Consider the following 20,360-nt stretch of genomic DNA (forward strand, 5'->3'; position numbering starts at 1 on the left):
TACCTTTCTCAGTTCTTTTTCCTCAATTAATTCAGCTATTTACAATTAAAGTGTCACAGCTCTTGTAATTTTTTTCCCACTTGTGTATTTTCTAAATGAACTTCTACTATTTCACAACAACTTTACTTTCTCCCTAACACATCCCAAAAATTAACAGCTATGCAGAGTGGAGCAACCCTGACTAGCAGGCACCAGAAAGCTGAAGCTGTGCAGGCATCCCAAGGAACCTGGCAAGTACTGGGAGATTCCTGAGAGTTCTGAGGGCATCTGTAATTTTATGGGATCTCCTAAACTGGGTTTACCAAACTGGGGCTGTGGGGAATGTTATGTCAAACATTTTTCCCCATTCTGTCCATCACCTTTAGAGGGTTAGGGATCCTGATGGAGTAAAATGGCTGCATCACTGTGTGGATGGAGTGTGCTTTCAGCCCACGGGGAAGGAGAGAGCATTCCCTGGGGAGCAGGGACTTCCATCCTGAGATAACAATGAGTAGCAGAGCCAGGGTCACACCTGTAGGATGCTATTGAGAAGGGAGGGAGGAAGCTCTTTGCTTCAGACAGAAGGACAGGAGTAAGCTACAACAGCAAAGACACATTGCTTCAACAGGGACAGGAAGTGCAAACAGAAGGAGCAAGGGTAATTAGTTTCTCCAGCAGAACTCTGAGAGTTTACAGTAAACTCTCCAACTCTCAGATAAACAGACTTAAGAACTTGTGCTGAATTCTTCAATTCATCCTGAATTCTCTGATTCTGAAAGAAGGCAGCAGTGATCCCATCCTCAGAGAGAGCAGCCTGGTAAAAATGAGCACTGCTGCATGCTCTTCTGGCCAAGAGGATGGTGCGCAGCACATCCAGGCTTGGCACATGGCAGAAGGTCAGAGCTGATTCTGAGAACCCAGCAACAATAGAGTCATCATGGACACAGGTGCTTCCTGGATTGATCTTGCATTTTGGCTGTTTCCAGTTAAATGTGAAGCAGCTGTGGCCCTTTATCTGCTCAAGCCACTGGAATCCATCTAAGGGGAGACTTTCTCCCATCTCCTCTTTCCCACTCCAAGCATTCAGCTCTGTTTTCTGAAGACAGAGAGGAGCAGGGACAGCCAGTTGGCAGAACTCCACACAAAAAACCAAAAAAAAACAAACAAAAAACCCCCCAACAACCAAAACAAACTTGCCTTTCTTATCTCAGGGCAAAGCAATGAGATATTGATTCAGTCACTAATTTTCCAATGCCTGTATCTGGGGACAAGGATGACAGCCAGCAAAACAAGAATGAATGCTGCTGAAGGCTGTCACACAAACAGATTCAGGACACTTCCCTCAGGCAGCAAAATGAACAAATTAAGCCAATGTGAAAATAAGTTCTCAAGAGTTTATGGCATTGTTCTGCATGATGAATAGAACAGGGTTTCTTTCACAGAAAGGGATTGAGCTTTAAAGAAGGTGTTTTCAATAGTCAGCTGGTGGAATTCTGGAAGAGGCACAGGAAGGTCAACACTGGGCCATCAGGCACATCAACAGGAGGAGCCAGGAGATTTCAGAAAGCCAGTCAGTAAGAATTCCCAAATAGCTCCACACCAGCTAAATGTACTTAATATAAACTTTTCTTTGTAAGTTCACTGATTCTGGAGCCATCAGACCCCTCTATGTCATAGCTATTTCTTCCAGCCAGACAAGATCTCACTTTATTTTTCCCCACTACCTTAGGAAGGGGAGGATTTGGCTCAAATTTGTGCTTGTCACTAAACAACAGAAATGTGAGACTCTAGGTATTCAGTTTGGTTGGCTTAAAGAGCAGCCGTTTCACAAGCCATGCTTAGCATTTTGGACAGAGGAAGCCAACAATCTTCTGGCTTTACCCAGTCAGTATGCAACTGAAAGCATAAACAGGTTTGGTCTTTGTCCTGCTTCACACTTCCCAAGGCTTTTCTTTTTCTGATACATAGGAACAGTGCTAGTTATTTTCTACAAAAGGGATTCTCTTGTCCTTTCTAAAACCAAAATGGACGTCAGGGTTTAAACATCATACCAGACTATACTCCACCTATTTATGGTAATGCTGCTGAATTATTGCTGAACAGTAAAGATCAACAATATTATTGAATAATAAAGATCAGATTACTAATCATGTCAATAATAGTAATAATCATACTGTTCTGGGAACAGAGAGATTAAAGAAAATGATCATTTGCTTTTTTGGCAAGACAGTACTGGTAGTAAGTAGGACATAGCCTGAGTGTTTTGCTAAATTTACTTTCATATAAGGGGGCTTTTTAACCTGAGAGAAATTGTCCTGCAAATCACTGTCGAGTCATTCATATTCGTCCAAAAGCACCCTCAAATTCAATCTGATATACTTCGAAACACTTCTATGTGCCAGCTCGAACTGTTCCTCTTCATTCTTCTGCATACAGTCTGTCCACAACACTTTTTTTGAATTCCCTTAGCTAAAACATAAGCATGCAGCTGCTTCAGTTTTTTTTCCAACCCTTGCATTTTTTCCATGTGCTGTCCACCCCCCCAAACTCCACATCAGAATCCAGCTGATCTTCCTTGAACACTATCCAATTTTTCAATTGTCAATGCCAGAATGCAATGAAGTGGGCTTGACTCCCTTATACAACTTATTTGGAAGTAAAGCAGAAATGTCTCTTTTGGGCTTGAGCACAAAGAAATACCTCTTCATGTATGGCTCCACAAGAACCAAGATGAAAACATCTCCATCTCTGCAACCTCTGTAACCCACAAAACAATTTCTGCTTTGCAAGCAGCTCAAAATTTGTTGTGCCTCTATTTGTTTATTCGATGTATATATTTTGTTTTTACACTCACTATAGCAAAATGGTTCCTCTTCTGGGCCTTTCAGTTGTTTTTATTTAATCTTTTGAAAAGGAAAGAGAAGAGTAAAAAAAGGAAGGCTAGACAAAAATGCAAAGTTCCTTAAGACATTCAATTACAGCAACGTAACAATATAACATAAACATAAACAACACAGCAACTATTAAGTTGTCGTGCTGTTGTGATGTTGTACTCTGTTTGGCTAGACTGTCTTTTGGAGCTCACCCAGAAATCATAAAATACAAACTATTCTGTAAAAAAAGAGACAAAATGGTTTGCAGCAGCCTCCTCATTTTTAAGGGGGAGCCCCAAGCACTTCTGATAGCTACAGCCCCAGTTACACGAAAATGACAATACAGTCCCTGATGTGCATTTTTGAGAGTCTTTTGTTCTTCTAAAGGCAAAAAACTGTTTCTTGTGAATATATTTAAATGCTCTTTATTCACAATTTCTATAGTTTTCTGCTGTTTCTGCACCTTGATTAATTCAGTCTAGTGGCAACTCTGGACTTTTTTGCCATGCAATTTATTTTTATTTCTTTATTGTCATCTAGAACTGGCAGATCTACCTTATGATCAGACCACAGGAAAACTCACAGATCCTTATGGGGGGCAACCATGTGTTCTCTCTTGACTCTACCCTGTATTCCTGCACAACCATTTACCCTTTAATAAAGTTTTGTATGTTCAGTGTTCAGAGAAGACCCTGCTGAAATAAGGGTTCTAGTCCAGGCAAACCTGCCCAACACGAAAGTTACAGAACAGAACAGAAGTTACCTCGTGTGGGACCATTCAGCTGAGGACACACACATCGATCTAGGCAGAGTCCAAGCCCTCTTGCTTTCCTGGCCATTTCCCCCAGGAATTGAGAATTTGAGGGAAGACATCATGAACAGGAGACACTGCTGCCAGGGTAGGGGAATGTGCACATAGAGGTGCCCCACTCTGCAAATAAGTCAATATTAAGCACTGGCTTTGAGTCAAGTTTCCTGCCCCATCCTTTATTTCAAGTCTGTGATGATGTGTACAGACATAGCCTAACACCAGAGAGCAGAGACTATTCTTGGACTTCTCTCACACTACTGCATCTTTAGTTCTTCTCAAGGGCTAGCAACAGCCAATAAATTAATAGTTTCACAATTTCCAGTTGAAACACTTTTCATGGGAAGATGATACTTTCAACTAAATGAAAATTGCTGAAGAAAGTGTCTGCTTCCCTGAGTGGAAAGTTTCTTTTTCAGAAACCTAGGAATGGTACACCTCGGCTGTTCTGCTGTAGTTTGCTTGGGTTTTATGTTTTGCTATTTTTTTTTTGTTGGTTTTAGTAAAAAACGTTCCAGCTCCAGACTGCTACAGTGTTTACTGCTCTTCCCTGCACCATGTTGACTTTTCTCCCCCTGCCAAAGTGCTTCTTAAATCTCCTCTGAATATATGCTCTTACTGGTGGTGTTTAACAGCCTTTTCTTCCTCTTTCCCCCATTGTTATTTAAGACGATGCTTTTATTGCTCAACAGATTCCAAGAAGCATTTTGGATAAATGCTCTGTCAAAGAACACTTATGCACAGTTGAGCCATATTATATTCTATATGAATCACTGCGGATGTTTTCCAAACAAGGTTAGATCAGCCAGATTTTCCAACTAGATTACACACAGCTTTTTCAGACATGGTCTGCTACCTCTGCCATTAATCCTCCTCATTGAGACTCACCTCGGTTTTGGACCATGTCATGTCTGCCCACCAGGGACAGGAGCATGCTGCTAACACTTTCTTCTAATGAGGATAACAATCCTACGACAGAGTAGCCTTGGACAAATTTTATCTGCAGAATGTAAGGGAAAGGCTGATTTTGCAAAGCTAGATGGTCTCTCACCAGCCCTCATGGTTTTATTGTCTGTGATTTCTTCAGACAGAGACCTTATTTAAATGGCCAGGAAAAAGAAAAGTCTACAGGATGAATAAAGTCTGTTTCACCAGCTAAGGACAATTTTGTGCCATGTTTTATTTTATACTAATGAAGATTGCCAAGAGCCTATTGATCAGTCCTTCTTGCCTACTTTACCTGACCAGATATATGGAGAAGCTCAGGGAATACTGAATTGCTCTCTACCTGCCCAACACACTTTCAATGATGCATCTGCTACATAAAATGTGGTCCTTCAGGAAAAACTGAAATTCCACCTGAAGAACAGCAGCCTGACAGAGAGGTCTGCAATGGAGAAGCAACAAAACCCCCACGGAGAGCAAAAGGAAAAACAGCTCTGGGGGAAAATGAGCTGAATGAAATGTTTCTTTAAAGAAACCATGGCACTTCTGAGCTGGTATAATGAAGCAGCTGTGATATAAATAATGTCCCCAAGTGGAAAAAACCCACAAAAACACCAGCCATTCAGGCTCCATATGTTTCCAAACTCACACAATGGATGCTTTACAATGCACTTTTTGTCTGGAAATTGGGTGGGAAAGGGAGGTTCCTCACCCACCTCCTATACTAATGCAATAATCTTGCTTAGTCACAGAAAAAGGGAGAGAAAAAAGGAGAGAAAGTGATTAATAATCTGTGGGCAGCTGCTTACTTTCCAATTGGTTGTCCAGGAGGGGTGTGCTCCACTTCAAATCCTGCTTGTCTCAGTACATCAATCACAGTGTTGTTACCCAGGAAGTGACCTAAAATACAGGTAGAAAATAGCACTGTCAATCAAACTACTACTCTCACTTGCTTGAGCTTCTCCTGTTGGAACAGCAGCTTTGGGAGTCAAGGGTACCAAAAACTAGGTCAGAGAAAGGGACAGCATAAAGCCCAAACACTTCTTCCATCTCATTTATCCCTCCCTCCCCTCACAGGGCCAAGGGACTGGGTGGATAATAGGGAACCTAGATGGGTTGCAAGTCTTGCCTTCCACTGTGACCATTTTTAATATGCACACTGATTAAATAAATTTCCAACATGGAGATCAGAATGACCCTGCAGTGGCAAAAGGATATTACTAGGGCTTTGACTCGTGAAATGGAACAACTTACAACCCTGACCATCACTACTCATGGACATCTGCTAATGAAGAGACTCAGGCTGCTGTAATGCATGTTCAGTACTTGTCTGACTAAAACCACAGTGATTCAGGAACTGCCTCATCAGCCATTCAGCCACCTGCACAGTGGGGCTGGGAGGAGCTGGGATGGTAACCTTATCTCTCCCAAAACACAAAGATTTAGTCCTGTAATTCAGGGCTCTTTGTTAGAAGTGTAAAGGTCACATTCCTATTCACAGAAGTAACAAGGAGCCCACTAAGTATTGCAGTGTGTACAGGCCTTGAAAGAGTTTACTTAAGGGGGTCCCATATACTTGAAATCTGAACCAAATCCCACAGAGTCAATGGGAGCCCTCAAAGGGCTTTGGGCTCAGACTCAATAAGGGAGTGTAATCCAGCAAAAGCTTTCAACTTATTGTCAGAGTCCCACACTGTCTGCAGGATGGGTTGGATATATAAAGGCAGCAAAAAGTCCACAAACAAATTTATTAAAATCCACATAGCACTGTAACCTGTCTCCAACTGCAGCCATGAGTGACATGGAGGAAGAACAGAACAATCCTCTTCCATTATATCCATTAACTTCCAGCTCTGCAGGGCTGGGTGACCCCCATTTACAGCCAGGTCACTGCACCTCACTGCCAGCTCTGAACAGACCAATTCACCAGGAATGTGCCCAAGCCTCCCTGTGCCTGTGGCATCTCAGAGGAGGGTGTTCACCACGCTGTGGGGTGTAAGAACTCACTCCTCTGGTTTGCTGCTGCTGCTGCTTGGAGAGTGTGTGCTTGCCTGAAGCACAAAGTGTTTGCAGGAGACGTTTCTGACTGCCTGGCTCCACAGCAGAGCCAAACTGCACTGAAAAATCCAAGGCAGGCAAGAGGTGCCTGAGTCCCCCTCCAAGGACACCGCTGTGCAAGGAGCTGGTGCAGCCACCAGCAGAGTCACCCCTAGGATTCTTCGCCCACCCTGCACAAAGTCCTGATGAATTTGAGAGCATTCAGCCCCAGGATTTGCTCAGCCTGCTTCCCTCTGCTCCCACTGCCAACAAGGGCGCTAACTCGCCTCAGTTGTTGGAACGATGTAGCTGCATGGCTTTGAGTGCAACTCGCAAGCGCTGGTAAGAGCTTTTAGCCAAAAGACATTTCTTTAAATGATTAAATGTACATTTGCAGAGCCCTAGTGTGTTCCAGGATTCCTCCACTTCCTTTTAAGAAAACGCAAAATTTGATTTTCCCCTTTCTAACTTACTTATAACAAAAGCCAAAGCAGCAAAGAACAGTCCCAAAAATGTGTTATACACCCTCAGAGATTCAAGAAATGAGACATTTGTGAATGATTAACTGGATTTGATCATATCCTGTTTTTTTATGCAGTGGCCAAGGCAAACAAAGGTCCCCATTCTGTCACTGGCAAAGTGACACTGAGGAACCAAAGTCAAAGGTATCAGAGTCCGAGACGTTTCCGAGTCCACTTTATTTTCCCTGAGCCAGGGTCTGAAATGCCAAAAGATTTCTTAATGTAAATAATTGTCCCGATTCCAGCAAATCTTTGACAAGATGACAGCATAAGAGAAACCAATTTTAACTCTTTTAAACTCAGGGAAAAAAGTAACTATGCAAAAGCTCTGACTCCTCATCCACACAATGGTAGGTTGGTCAACAATGTCAGCTCCTCAGCAGAGCCTGCAAGTCCCTTCAAGTGATGGATGAAGACCAAAAGATGGCACTTCCTGGACTTCCCATTCCTGCCCTCTGTGTGGATGCCATGCTGAAAGCTGCCAGCTGCTGGGACTGGTGATCTGCTGGGCAGCATGGCAACAGAGTTTGTTCTTTTAATTCTGCCTTTCCTAACTGGAAGGAATGCCAGCTTCCATTAAAAACCCCTCAACTTCAGATTCCCAAATAAATTAAAATCCTAATTACAAATATCCATGCAAACATCATAGGTATTTCATTGTATGTTCTCAATCCAACACATACCAAAATATTTTCAATGCTCCAGCTCAACCAAGAGAAAAGAAATAAAAAGAAATAAAAAAATCAAAACCAAAATCCAACTTTGAGCTGGCCCTCAAATAATTCTCCATTCCACATACATCAACAGAGCCTGAAACTTTAACAACTACTAGGAAATGGCATGAGCAAGTCTTTGCAAAACTTAACCTTTAGACTCTGCTTAAAATTTACCTGTTTGTATTATCCCACGTACATCTGGGTAAGTTACCACCCATCTCATCCCCAGCTTGCCATGTAAATGCATCCTCTCCACCCGACTGAAGATTTCTGACTTGTATTTGTCTTAACTTCTCTGTCCAGTCAGAATTCACATATTAAGGTTGTTTTTGTATCCACCCAACATAGACATTTCCCATCACTGATTCATGTGATCCCATGGCAAGGAGTTCCTCAGGATCTCCTTGAGATGTGGAACAGGAAGTTTTAAGGAAAAAGGTGGCACTGGAGAGGTCCAGTGCAAGTAGGTAATGTGAAACAAGAAAGGTTAAAGAATTCCTGGAAGAATTGTCTTAGCCTGCCTCCTGCTGTGAAGTCCATAATAATTATCCTTTCCAGTTTTAAAATCCAGGAAAATCTTCTATGTGAGAAATATGTTACATAAACTAACTCTCCCTAGCCACACACAACTTGAGATAAGGACTCACTTGTTAAATATTAACAACAACAGAATACTTTGACAGCCCATGTGATGAAAACAAAATAACCTGCATATCAGAGACAATTAAGCTCATCATCAGTGAAAAACATCAAATTGCTGCTCATATGTGCAAATAGAGTATGCAGTAACTGTTGTATTCTTTATAACATCACTGGATTTACTTTTTATTTATAGATATGAAATAAATGAGCTTTATATATATGTGTATGTGCATGTATGCTTCTGCTTAAATATTTTAAAAATTTCTCTTCCTGGCCTGGGAAAAACTTCAAGAGTGTGTAACTACTGAAAATTTAGTGCATCTAGAGATTTATCAGACAGGCTAGAGGCAAGGGAATGATCTTGCATTTCCATCACTATTCCCTCTTCAGTCTAAACCTGAATAAACCATTCCTGCAGTATTAACCAAATTTATCTTGACAGCTGATGAAAACTGGATCCAAGAGGTCAGAACATCAGCTGCCTTGGGAAATCCATGGAAGTGGAAAAGGAGAGAAAGCAGACATAAAAGATTTTCTACATAGGGACCTGAAGAGAAAGTATGTACTTGGGCACAGAGATATGCAGAGCAGCCACTCCTAACAGTTTAAGATTAAAATTGCCCAGGTGTGGATGCAATCCTTCCACCCTCTGAGGATAAGGAGATACTAATGGGATTTGCTTGAGGACAAGACCCAGTGCTAAACACAGTAATTTTGTAGTTTAAACACAAACACTAGAGTGGTCAGTGTGGCTGCTGCACTTAAGAGACGGTTTCTTACTAAATTTGATGAGGCCAAGATTATCCTCCTTTCACTCACATCTCGTTTTTTTGAGACAAGCATCTGCAGACAGTGGAGGAACACATTATACGGCATGGCTGCTAACATTAATCATAGATCTTCCATTCCTGGTTTGCTCTTTTATTTTTAATTAAGAACCGTGTTTTGGACTACAGAAAGCAGATCCATGTAATGTTTCCTTATCTCCCCAAGGTTTCATTTTTCACTGGCAGAAAGAAAGAATAAACCATCAATTAGGGTTTTTTTTTACTAAAAAACATGTAAAAAATACACGAAATCTATGTGGTTTCCTTAAAGCAGGTTGATGCACAAACACTGCTGAAAGAATGCACTTTCTTCCTTTTTTATGGAATATCCTGAGGCAGAGAGAAAGACACTTCTCAGCCAGCTCTTGACAGCCATGTATTTCCTAACTGACCACATACACTAAAGCTCTCCTTTTCCATTTCAGACATCCTAGTGACCCTCATCAATAACCTAAGCATCAGGTTGCATCCCTCAAAAGTTAGATGAACTTAGGTGTTCCTACACAGAAAAATTACAACCACATTTTGATGACAGAGGCAAAAAAAATGTTTTTAAGCAAATGTTATGTACTTTATCTAGGTTTAGAGATCTACTACAAATTACTTTGTCTATTCTTTTCGCAATTCTTTGTTCCACACAAAGAACAGGCTTAGAAGGATAACGGGGTACAAAGGAGCAGGAGATAATTCCCTCACAAAGGACCTCCATTGCCAGAGCCTTTGAAGTTGTGCTAAAAAAGCCTTGCTAGCCATTAGCTGACACACAGCAGAAATCTGAACTGTTTCCATGCACACTACAAGCAGAGCTATTTTCTGCACAATTAGTCATAAAAAGGTCCAATGTAAACTGTGTCGGGAGGTCTCAATTCTTTACATTCTCCACACAGTGAATCAGACATTATGTATAACGTTTTGTTGCCATTTAGACCTTGGGCTGCTCTGCAATCAGGAGGCGGCAGCCTCTATTCCTCCTTCTCCCTCGATGCTGATTCTCAAGCCCCTTGGCAGCACCACAGTGTTTATGGTAGGAAGGCTTCACAAGAATTAGTGTAGGGAAAAAAGCAAAGAGAGCTGCCCCTTCACAGTCAGGGTAAATACTTTGTGGTCCCTTTGCTTGCTGCCTCTAAAACTGCATCTCCATTCCTCTTAATCTACAGTGGTCAAAGCTCAGTATTTTGGAAGCTGAAAGATTAATTTATCAAGATGAGGCTGTAGTAAGGAGCTACAGCAAGCACTCCAGGCAATGACTTTTATTTGAATTTGATGATTTCTCCACTATAGCATTCCAGTCTGAGCCAGAGGTCTCTGGGTAACAGCAGGAATTTACTGGGAACCACATGCCATCCCACAGTACTCACTTCTGACATGACACATGTTCCAGAGACCTGTGGTGGGGAATCAGTACTGTGGATAAACCCTCCCAATTTTTCATTCCCTTTCACTCCTTGTCCAGTGTATTTCTTTGCTAATGAATAACACGCTTTGAAACCTGGAGGCTCTTCTGCCTTCCTCATGATGACTCTCACTGCTAGACAATTGCTCCTCTTTGTTATTGAACCACTTCCATGAAATCTCACTCTAATGGTAAGGATGGCCTTGAAAAAGTATCTTGAATGCACTTTGACAAGGAGCCAATGCTTGGTTGGTGCAGATCTTGCTTTTGCAAGTTGGATCTAGATGTAACTGAAAGATTCCTTCAGTCTGAGTAACTCTCTGATGTGAAGTGTTTTATCAAGGAATGACACCAGGTGATGGATTAGGTGGATGATCTGCAGCACCTAGTCATGAGTATGATGTTAGGACAGCCTGAATATTTGGATTTTAAATTTTACTGATAATGTGAACAAAACTCATGCGTGTGGAGATTCAACAACAATTTTCTGGAAATGGCTTGAAGGAACCCAGCCTACACCAGTTAGCATGAAATGTGAGCCATACCATGCCACAGGATGAGACATGCAGCCCTACCACACCAGACCAGATGTAACAAAAGCTTCCTAGAGCCTGGTGTTCAGATTTGAAACAAGAGTTCTGGGAGCTTTCCAAAGAGAAAGGGACTATCAAAGGCCCCACCTTCCAGAAAAGACTGTCACCCCAGGTTGCTGGCTTTTGCTCTGCTTCAGGACATGGTTTTGCACTTGGAAATTGCAGCATTATGCAAAAAGCTGTGAAGGAGAGCTGGAGATGCAGAGAATGAGCTTTCCTCTTCCCCTATTTGGCAGAAGTATTCAAGCCCAAAGCATGCCTTAAAAAATACTTTGCACAAGCCATGTGCAATGGTCCTGCAAAGCAGGCTTTCATCATGGACTCCTTACATCATGCCACCCGTTCTCCAAGCAGATGGAGAAATCATTTTCCCTCTTGTTTGATGTTGTTATTCTATGCAGTTGTGAGGAACTGACTCATAGCCACTTTTGGACAGTCACGGGAATCAGAGCAATAACGCATAAGGAGCCAAAGCGTGCAGCATTTCCAACGTCCAGCAATCCTCCCATGGCTCCCTTCATTCTTTTCTTGCATGTAATCACCTCTCTCCCCTCTCACCCGAGTGCACTTAGAGAACGAGCTCTGGAGAAAGGCCACACTGTAGCCAGAGGGAGAATGGAGAGATGAGGGGCCAAAAGTTGAGGGGGTTATTCCAGATTGACGCCAAGCTAATAGAGCACAGATTTGTACTTCCCTGGGGTGTCTCGGAGATCTACAGTGCAATTCTATACTTGGAGCATCTCAGTCTGAAGGACAGACAGATTCCCACAGACTTCTATTTCCTTGCTGCCCCCAAGTATAATAAACTCCCCCAATGTCTCTCCGTTTCTGATCTTCCTTTCTGAGCAGCCCTTCTACTAAGGGTATAGAGCTATTTTTGAGGAATTCACATGCCACACCATGGAAATCCTTCTCCAGAAGCACCCTGGAGTGCAATGCACAATCCTCAACAGGCTCAGCATTTGACAGAGGGACAGAGTTCACCAGTTTGGAGCTGGCTCCTTGCTGGTACAGCCCTCTGTTTCCAGTTTCAGTGCAGTGCCATAATGTGAGCTCAGCACTCAGTTCTCTGCTGTCTTCGAAGTCTTGGAGCACTTTCCCTAGCAGACTTGCCCTAAACATATGTGGTAAACAATAAAATGATTTTTTGGGGAGGAAAAAAAATGCTCCATTTCCTTCCAAGTCTAAACCAGCTGTTTCACTTGGGTTCAGAAAAACAACACAAGCAAGAGCTAAAGTGAGATCACCTCCTAAGAATCTCCCCTGGCGTCTGTGTCAGTTTGTAGCTGCCTCAGATATTTCCAAGTGAAGTGACTGGTCTGTGCTAGTCACTCACCACTGGAGAGGATGGCACCAACATCTCAACATCTCAAACACTAGGTTTGGGAAGAATATGAGCCCTCTGTGCACATCAACCATGTGAGCTGAAGGAGCTCCTTTAGCCTCGGTGTCTATCACACATGGCATGGTGACCCACCAAGCCACGCTGTTACTGCCCAGAAGATCCTGAACACTGCACACAGCCCATCCTTCTCCCATCCTTCCTCTTTCTGCCCTGTGCCCCACCTTTCTTGCCAGAGTTTGCACAGGACACGGAGCTGCATTGATTGGGGCTTTGGTTGATTTGGGGCCATTTGGGCTATTTCATATTCTTGCTTCACTTTTGCGGCATTAGAGGAGTTTTCCACGGAGAGAAGGTCCAACACAGGATGCCAATTTCAGCATATATTCTTAAAGAAAGCATAGGATCATGGGAATATACCTTTCTACACAAGACTGTGACTGGAGGTGTGTGCCAGTCATGCGGCTGTGCAACAGAGAACTTGTCTCTGTGTCCCTCATGGGACCGTCTCCAATGGACAGGGTCAATGTGCAAAATCTTGGAACTTCACCATCTCTAACACTGCAGCAGAAGAGAAGGAAATGATTCTGAGGAAATTCTAGAGAAAACCCAGCATCTCCAAGAGTCTTCTCAGGGTGCTGCAGGCATCTCTGGGACCATCAGATCCCCCAGGTGCAGACAGTCTGGTGCGAAATGCACTCTCTTAGCATTCTTTGCCAGCTGTCACCAATGCCTCAAGCAATGAGGAAACTGGTGAAGAAATGCAGCCTCCTTTTGTACCCAAGGCGCCTTATCAGTGCATGTGCAGCCTTGCTGAAGTAGACAACTCTCTCCCACCTGAACCACAGTTATCAGCTCTTTCCACGGAAGCTGCTGCCAGGCCCTGGACAGCCAGTGCAGGGCAAGCAGCCTCTGAGAGAAGTGTTTCATATTCCATCACAAATCCCCTGAGCCAAACAGTCTGGAATGCATGTGGACCTGCTTGCCAAAGCCAGGCACAGGTTGGGGTAGGGGGGAGAAACCAGATTCCCTAACTCCTGCCCTCTCTCTGCAAAGGAGGTAACTGTGAACATAGCACTGAACACACCTCAAGGACTTGGGGGAGCCAGAGCTCAGGGCAGCTTTGGGCCCTGGAAAGCTCCTCAGTCAGGAAGACAGCTTTTTGCAAGCAGAGTATCTCAGTGAACTTGTGGAGGCATCTCTGAGGCCCAGAGAGGACCAGACCATGTGGGACCTCAGCTATTTTCAGCACACAGCCAGCCTTATGAAATGCAGAGCCTTTGCTTGACTTTGACAAAGGCTTCTGACAGGTAATGAGCATGGACTAAATGGCTTCTTACAGGAAATAAATAGGGGTGAGGGCCATGGTCTGTCTGCAGGCTCAGCAGTGAGCTGGACTCTTGAGTCTGTCCTTTTTTGGCCTCATGGATGCATTTGACTCCTACAATTTACTGTGTCCACAATGTAATCAAGCCTGGTGTGAAACTGCACTTCACTGTGTTTGCTTTCAACCTGCTTCCCCCAGTTCCCCTAGTTTGCACAAGACAACTCTAAACTGAATTAAACAGAACTTTATTCTGCTCTAGTGTGAGATCAAACCATTCCAGGAAAGTTATTTGGGGGCAATGTCTGTTGAATCTGTGAAATTACTTCAAAAGACTACAAGATGAGCTGTCATTTTCTGTTTGAAAAGCAGTTTGAAAACCACAAATCAAAGCTCCCAGTTGGCAGGACATGGATCCTTGCTTGTTCTTTCTGGTTTTGACCTCTCAGTCAATTATTCTACAGACTACACTGCTTTCTTCATCTATTCCAGGAGCCCCTTCCTGGTGGTTTATTTGGATTGTGGACGTCTCATAAGTGAAAAACGTGGTGATGCCTTAGCACAAAACAGAGTGATTCCTCAGCAAATTGCCAGCCCCTTGGAGTTTATGGACACAGGACAAACTCCTTGCTGGAGCAGAGAGTACTGATGCTTTCTACCCCATAGACACAGAAAAACAGAAACCATTTCACCAGACTTTTTTTTAAAAGAAAACTGCTCAACGAAACCAAAACTGAGCTTCCTTAGTTAGGATTTTTTTTTAACTATAAAAAACTTCACATTGTTAAGACGGACTGTGGCTCATTCTTTTCCCAGAAAAACCCAGCTGGCCACTGGATGTCACTGTTGCTGCAGAAAAACCCTCCTGAAAGCTCACAAATGAGGCTGTGGATAAGGTGAGTGTCACCCCAACCTGGAAATGGCCTTTTCTTCCAGGTTAATCAGCACAGTGCTGGCGGCATCTGGAGGCTGCCCAGCCAGTGCAACACCTGGAGGCAGGACACCCTCAATGGTCTCCATCAGCAGCTGAGGGCAAGTCCTCCAGGGAGCTGATGGACCCTGATTCACCTGTGCCCAGGTGTGTGTCCCCTCCTCCTGGTGGATGCCCTCTGGTTTTGCTGAGACATGTCCCTGCTGAGCACAATAAATCCAACCTGGTCTCTAGTTTGGACTCACCCCTTTCTGTTTAGCCACGCAGAGGAGCACACTGCAGCAGGCATGGTTCCAAGCCTGTCCTTGATCATGGATTAAAGGCAATTACACATAGTGCTGCTCTGTGGTTTGAGCTGGTGCTGCTCTGAAGGCAGCCTGGCGCAGCTGCACCACTCGCAGGGCTTGAGCTAATTGCTCCATGGAAAACTGCTCTCTGCTACCTGGATCATCTGCCACCTCACAAAGTACACCGGGCATCTCCAAATCCATTCAACCACACAGCTGAAACCTGCCCTAAAAGACCATCCTCAGCCTTATAATTCAGCTAAGGATTCCTTTGCAGCACCATAGTGAGCCTTGCCAGTGCAGGCGAGGGGCTTTTTCAAGGAGTGTTTTGAGGCCCTGGGGTGAGGTCCTTCCCACAGAGTGGAAAGTAGGAGAAATAAGCCCCAAGAGTCCACAAAATGCTCTCAGACTGGGGTCAGATGATGCTTCTGTGGCATTCCAGGAGGTGAAAACTCAGACTTGTTTCCCACCTTACACTCCAAACCCAAGGCTCGCCGCTTGATTCATGCCTGCCCTGACATTGGGAAGCAAAACCCCAAAACAGGGCAGATCACACCAACAAACTCTTGCCTCTGAGGAGAAAAGGAAGGCAGAAACACACTACAGATATTTGTGAAGCTGCTGAATATGGTATTACAAGACCCTGAGATACATGTGGTGTTGGAAGAGATCTGGAGCACCTACATCTGGAGCTCTGTCTCCTTGGAAATGTAAAGCATGCCAAAGATGTGGAATAATAGAAAACTGGACTAGAAAGTACCCATTTTAGTGCATCTAAATGTCATAAACCAGGATTGGCTCTGCCTAGGCACAATGGATCAGATCAGCTTTGACACTAAGGATGTTGGTATAAATTAGAATAAGTACCTCCAGAGGACACTGACAGCATTAGGAAAATCCATGGCCATGTATTTTCCGAATTATTTTTCTTTCTTTAAAAGCAAAACTGAAGAAAGAAATGCTTTGTGAAGGACAGACAGTCCTTTGGCTAAAGGTCCTGTGGTGGAAGCATGGGGAGTTTCCAGCCAGCAATGGCAAATGCTCTACCAGAAGGGTCAGTAAATCTTATCTGTCAGAGAGACCATCTGTGTGGTGGAAAAGAACAGAACATAGTCCTGCTGTAGTTAAAGATTCTCAGTTGCAATGGTGCTGCAAGAATACCTATCCCAACCCGGCAAAGATGAGCTTCATCCTACCAATGCTTCCATTTGTGAGCTACTCTGGGCATGCAAACAGTTGTATCAAGCCTCCACATCACCATGGAGAAAGGATATCTTGCTCACAAATTAAAAATTTAATTGACTAAAAGTCTTGGAAAGCTGTATTCCTCGAGTACTAATTCATATATGCTATGTCAATGGAGAAGTTCTTCTTATTACAAACTTATTCCCTATTAGACTATCAAATGTGTCTACATTCCACTCATTACTAGTTATTTTTGTGAGTTTCACCCACACAGATCTATTCTCAGCCACACGGCCAAACATCCTGACCAGTTTCAATTTAGGGTTTTTTTCTATATAAATACACAGAATTTCTATACACATCCATGTTTTGAGCAAGCAGAAATATTTGATTTGAGTCCCCGCTGCAGTACTCTGGTTTTACACTGGTATAAACAGTAGTGGTTTCCACTGTTATCTCCTGCTGCCCAGCTGTTAACACTGGGGAAAAGGAGCAACAATGAAGGCAAGCACAATTTATCTGAACATGCCCTCAGAATATTGGCTCAGGGAGCAGACTTCTAGTGAAACCAAAAAGAGGGAGATTCAGTGCTCCTGTGAAGTTTTCCTGATACAGCTGTCCACTCTGACACATGGTCACATTCAAAAGCTGACTAAGTTATTATGGAAGTTCAGAAACCTCAAAATATACACAACAGCTTTTGAAAAACATTGTGGTTGTGTGGGTTCGAGCGTGCTTGAGGAACATGTCAAAATCCAAACAAACAATCCCCTCCTTCACCCCTTTCTGTTAACACACGAGTGTGTGAGCACATCACCAAGCTTGCAATTTGTAGCTCTGTTATTCACAGCCCTCATTAAAGAATAACAGCCCCTGTTTGAGTATCACGAGGCAAAATTGTTTGCACATGTGGACCAAACAGACACACCAAGGCTGCACCCTTATGGTTTGTGAGTGACAAGCTTAATAAGATTACGCTTGATCTTTCTCTTAATAAAGCTGGATGACATTCAAGCAAAGCCTGGGGTTTTTTTTAATGGTACATTAAGGGAACCCAGAGTTTGGCACAGCTGGAGGGCTGAACCATCGAACAAAACTTGGCACTGCCAGCACTCCCTTACGATCTCAGACCTCACATAATGAATATTTATATCTATATATACAGACATGCACATATATTAAATACCTATCATTAGCTGGTCAAGGTCAATGCTCTGGGTAACAGAGCTGGATGTAATACCAAGAATGATGATGGCTCTTTTTTTTTTTCCTGTGTTATGAATCACACAAATTAAGAAACCCACAGTTTATAGAGTCTGCAACATGATGGACTGCTTTTAAACCACACATACCGAAGGGAGGGAGAACAACTCCAAGAAATTACAAAAGCAAAAGAGAAGTGTCATCACCTTACTGTTTAAACTTGAACACTGCAGAACACGGAGACTCCTGCTTAACTTTAATAACACCAGCAGCCTCAGCCGGCTCCAGGGAAGCAGTCATTTGCTTGAGATAGATAAGTCAGGGATCATGTGTTTTGAAGCCTTATGGGTTAGAAGCTAAATAGTGTTAGCTGAGTCACACTGATTTAGGCCATCACTGCAACTGGCCCAAAGATTATAAAAGACAGGTCATGAAGAAATCATTCAGAGGAAGAAGAATTACTGAATTTTTATTGGGGGAAAAAAAGATAGATCTAGATATACAGATACAAAAGAAAAACAATCCCTCCCCAACTAACACGTTACTTTTGGAAAAGGAAAGCTTCCATAAGGACAAATTGAACATTCCCATCTTCTCTTTCCCTCATCTCTGTTGGCTATGCCCTCAAGCTGAGTGTCTGTGTATTAAGTACCAGCTCTACAGATAATCAGTGGGTTTCAGGATTAAACAGAGTTCATGATGGAGCTGGTATCTAGCTGTACACAGGGTGGGGATGGTCTAGATTCTGTAGTTCATCTGCCAAAAAAGAAATCTTTTCTTTTAGGAATTTAGGAGTACTGGAATACTGTCCTTTGCTCTTTCTAAAACAAACTAAATTTTTTGTTTAAATCATAGTATTATTTCAAAGCATGCAGCAATGGTTTACTGAAATGGAATAGGCATACATTTAATTTAAAAAAAGAACACAAACATGGACATTAAATTAAACACTTTGCAGAGCCTGAATTTTCTTCCAGGCTTTTGTTTTGGTGAGAAAATGAAAACGTTTTTGTTCAGCATTGACCCAATATAGCTTTTCCTTCAGTCATCTGGTTCAGCCAACAAAACAAGACATAAATCATTTCCACTGCTCTAGACTGAGTTCAGGTCTTGTTAATGTGGATGAATTCCTGATCCTCAGCATCTCTCTTTCTCTTGAGATTGACTTGTAGTACCTTAAAGCCTGAACATGGTGGTAGGACCTTCCCTGGCTGTGAAAGTCATATCCACAGACAAGAGGTTCGGAGCCAAAATACCACTTTGCAGAGTCCCATCTACTTCTCTTAAAGTCAGTAACGAGACTCCCATTGAATCCAAGGGAGCTGATCAGAAATTTACACTACAGAAAAGCACATGAGGAAACTGTGCTTCCTTCTGTCTTCAACTCCTAGCACTCAATTTGCTTCTGGAGCTGCAAACCTGTCCAGTCTAGCTCTTTACTCTAGCATTTACAATGCTTCAAAGTTTCTCCTTGTGTGCAACCTGATCAGAAGCTGATTAAATTCAATGAAAAATGCCTAGAAGGCATCTCCTGTGCAATGTGGGGCCCTTACTTCCAGCTGGTTTGAAGACACCAGAGCTCCAGAGCACTGGGCACACACAGTTACAGGTGAGCAAAATGTGAACAGCAGACAAGGTCCTCTTGCCTAAAGTGTGGCCCTTTGCCACTTGTCTCTTGTGGCAAAAGTGTGCCTTCTTGAAGGAGTCCAGCCCACAATTATCCAGTTAAATAATTATCTGCTCCTTTCAGTGGATGAAACTGAGATAATCCTGACTGAAGTAAGAAATTAATTGCTGGCCCAATTGGCTTTTTGTGCCCAAATCCTGCAGAACTTTTGATTCAAATGAACTCCACCTATGATGCTCTCACACTATATTTTGGCTGACTGATCCAGGCTATTATATAAGCTCTTTGGCACTGGCCTATCCCAGATTTCTCCCAACTTCCACACTTTCTGTCACAGCCAAGTTTGCGCAGGAAACAAACCACTTTTTCATTGAGGCCAATTAGCTCAAGAATGTCAAAAGAAAAAAAAAATCAAAAGGCTTTGGGTCAGTGACAAGAGCAATAGAGAGGCCAACAAAATGAAAGGGATTCTGAACATGCTTCTGAACATGCTTTTGACTATGTCAGAGACAATTCCCAATGGAGTGAAACAAGAAAAACATTCCTTGAGAGATTTGAGATCTGTCATGAATTCCCAAGGCACATTAAGAAGTCTCACTCTCCCCTCTGTCTCATTCCTTTCTGAGGTACATCATGGGCTCCAGAAGGAGGATGATAAGTCTGTACATCACCCACCCATTATCATACAGAGGATGATTAGAGATCTGTACAGTGGCCCCAGACATTCGAAGTCACAATGAACCAAGTGTTAGAGAATCCTACAATAATGTTCCACAGTTTCTCATATTTTTGGGGGGAAAAAAACCCAGAAATCAAATTTCTATTTGATAATATTTTCTTTCTGGATGAGATACTGGGAGTCCTCTCAAGAAACACTCACTTGGATTCCTTGCAAAGTAACTGGTTTGTGCCCCTGCTGCTCCATCCTTACAAGAAGCATAATCTGTTTTCCTCCCAGAAGGACACATTTCTCCCATTACATGCCTAATGTTGATAAATTTGGTGATGACTGAACTTTAGAATAAACTCAGAATACTGCAATCTCTGTCTTTCCCACCATCACCACAATGCTCATCACTGACTCCATGTCTAGGGTGAGGAGCCCCACCAGAGCAGCAGACACCTCT

At 43.0% G+C, this 20,360-nt stretch overlaps 1 protein-coding gene across 1 annotated transcript in view; it reads right to left on the bottom strand.

Annotated features, from left to right (window-relative positions):
- TRABD2B (TraB domain containing 2B) overlaps positions 1–20,360 on the bottom strand; it is a 258,759-nt gene that overhangs the window by 34,738 nt on the left and 203,661 nt on the right. Inside the window, exon 5 of the mRNA XM_064720222.1 lies at positions 5,415–5,505. Coding sequence (XP_064576292.1) covers positions 5,415–5,505 — 91 coding nt within the window. The remainder of the gene's footprint in view (positions 1–5,414; positions 5,506–20,360) is intronic.

This window comes from Zonotrichia leucophrys, chromosome 8 (assembly GCF_028769735.1).
Source record: "Zonotrichia leucophrys gambelii isolate GWCS_2022_RI chromosome 8, RI_Zleu_2.0, whole genome shotgun sequence".
Classification (NCBI taxonomy): domain Eukaryota; kingdom Metazoa; phylum Chordata; class Aves; order Passeriformes; family Passerellidae; genus Zonotrichia; species Zonotrichia leucophrys.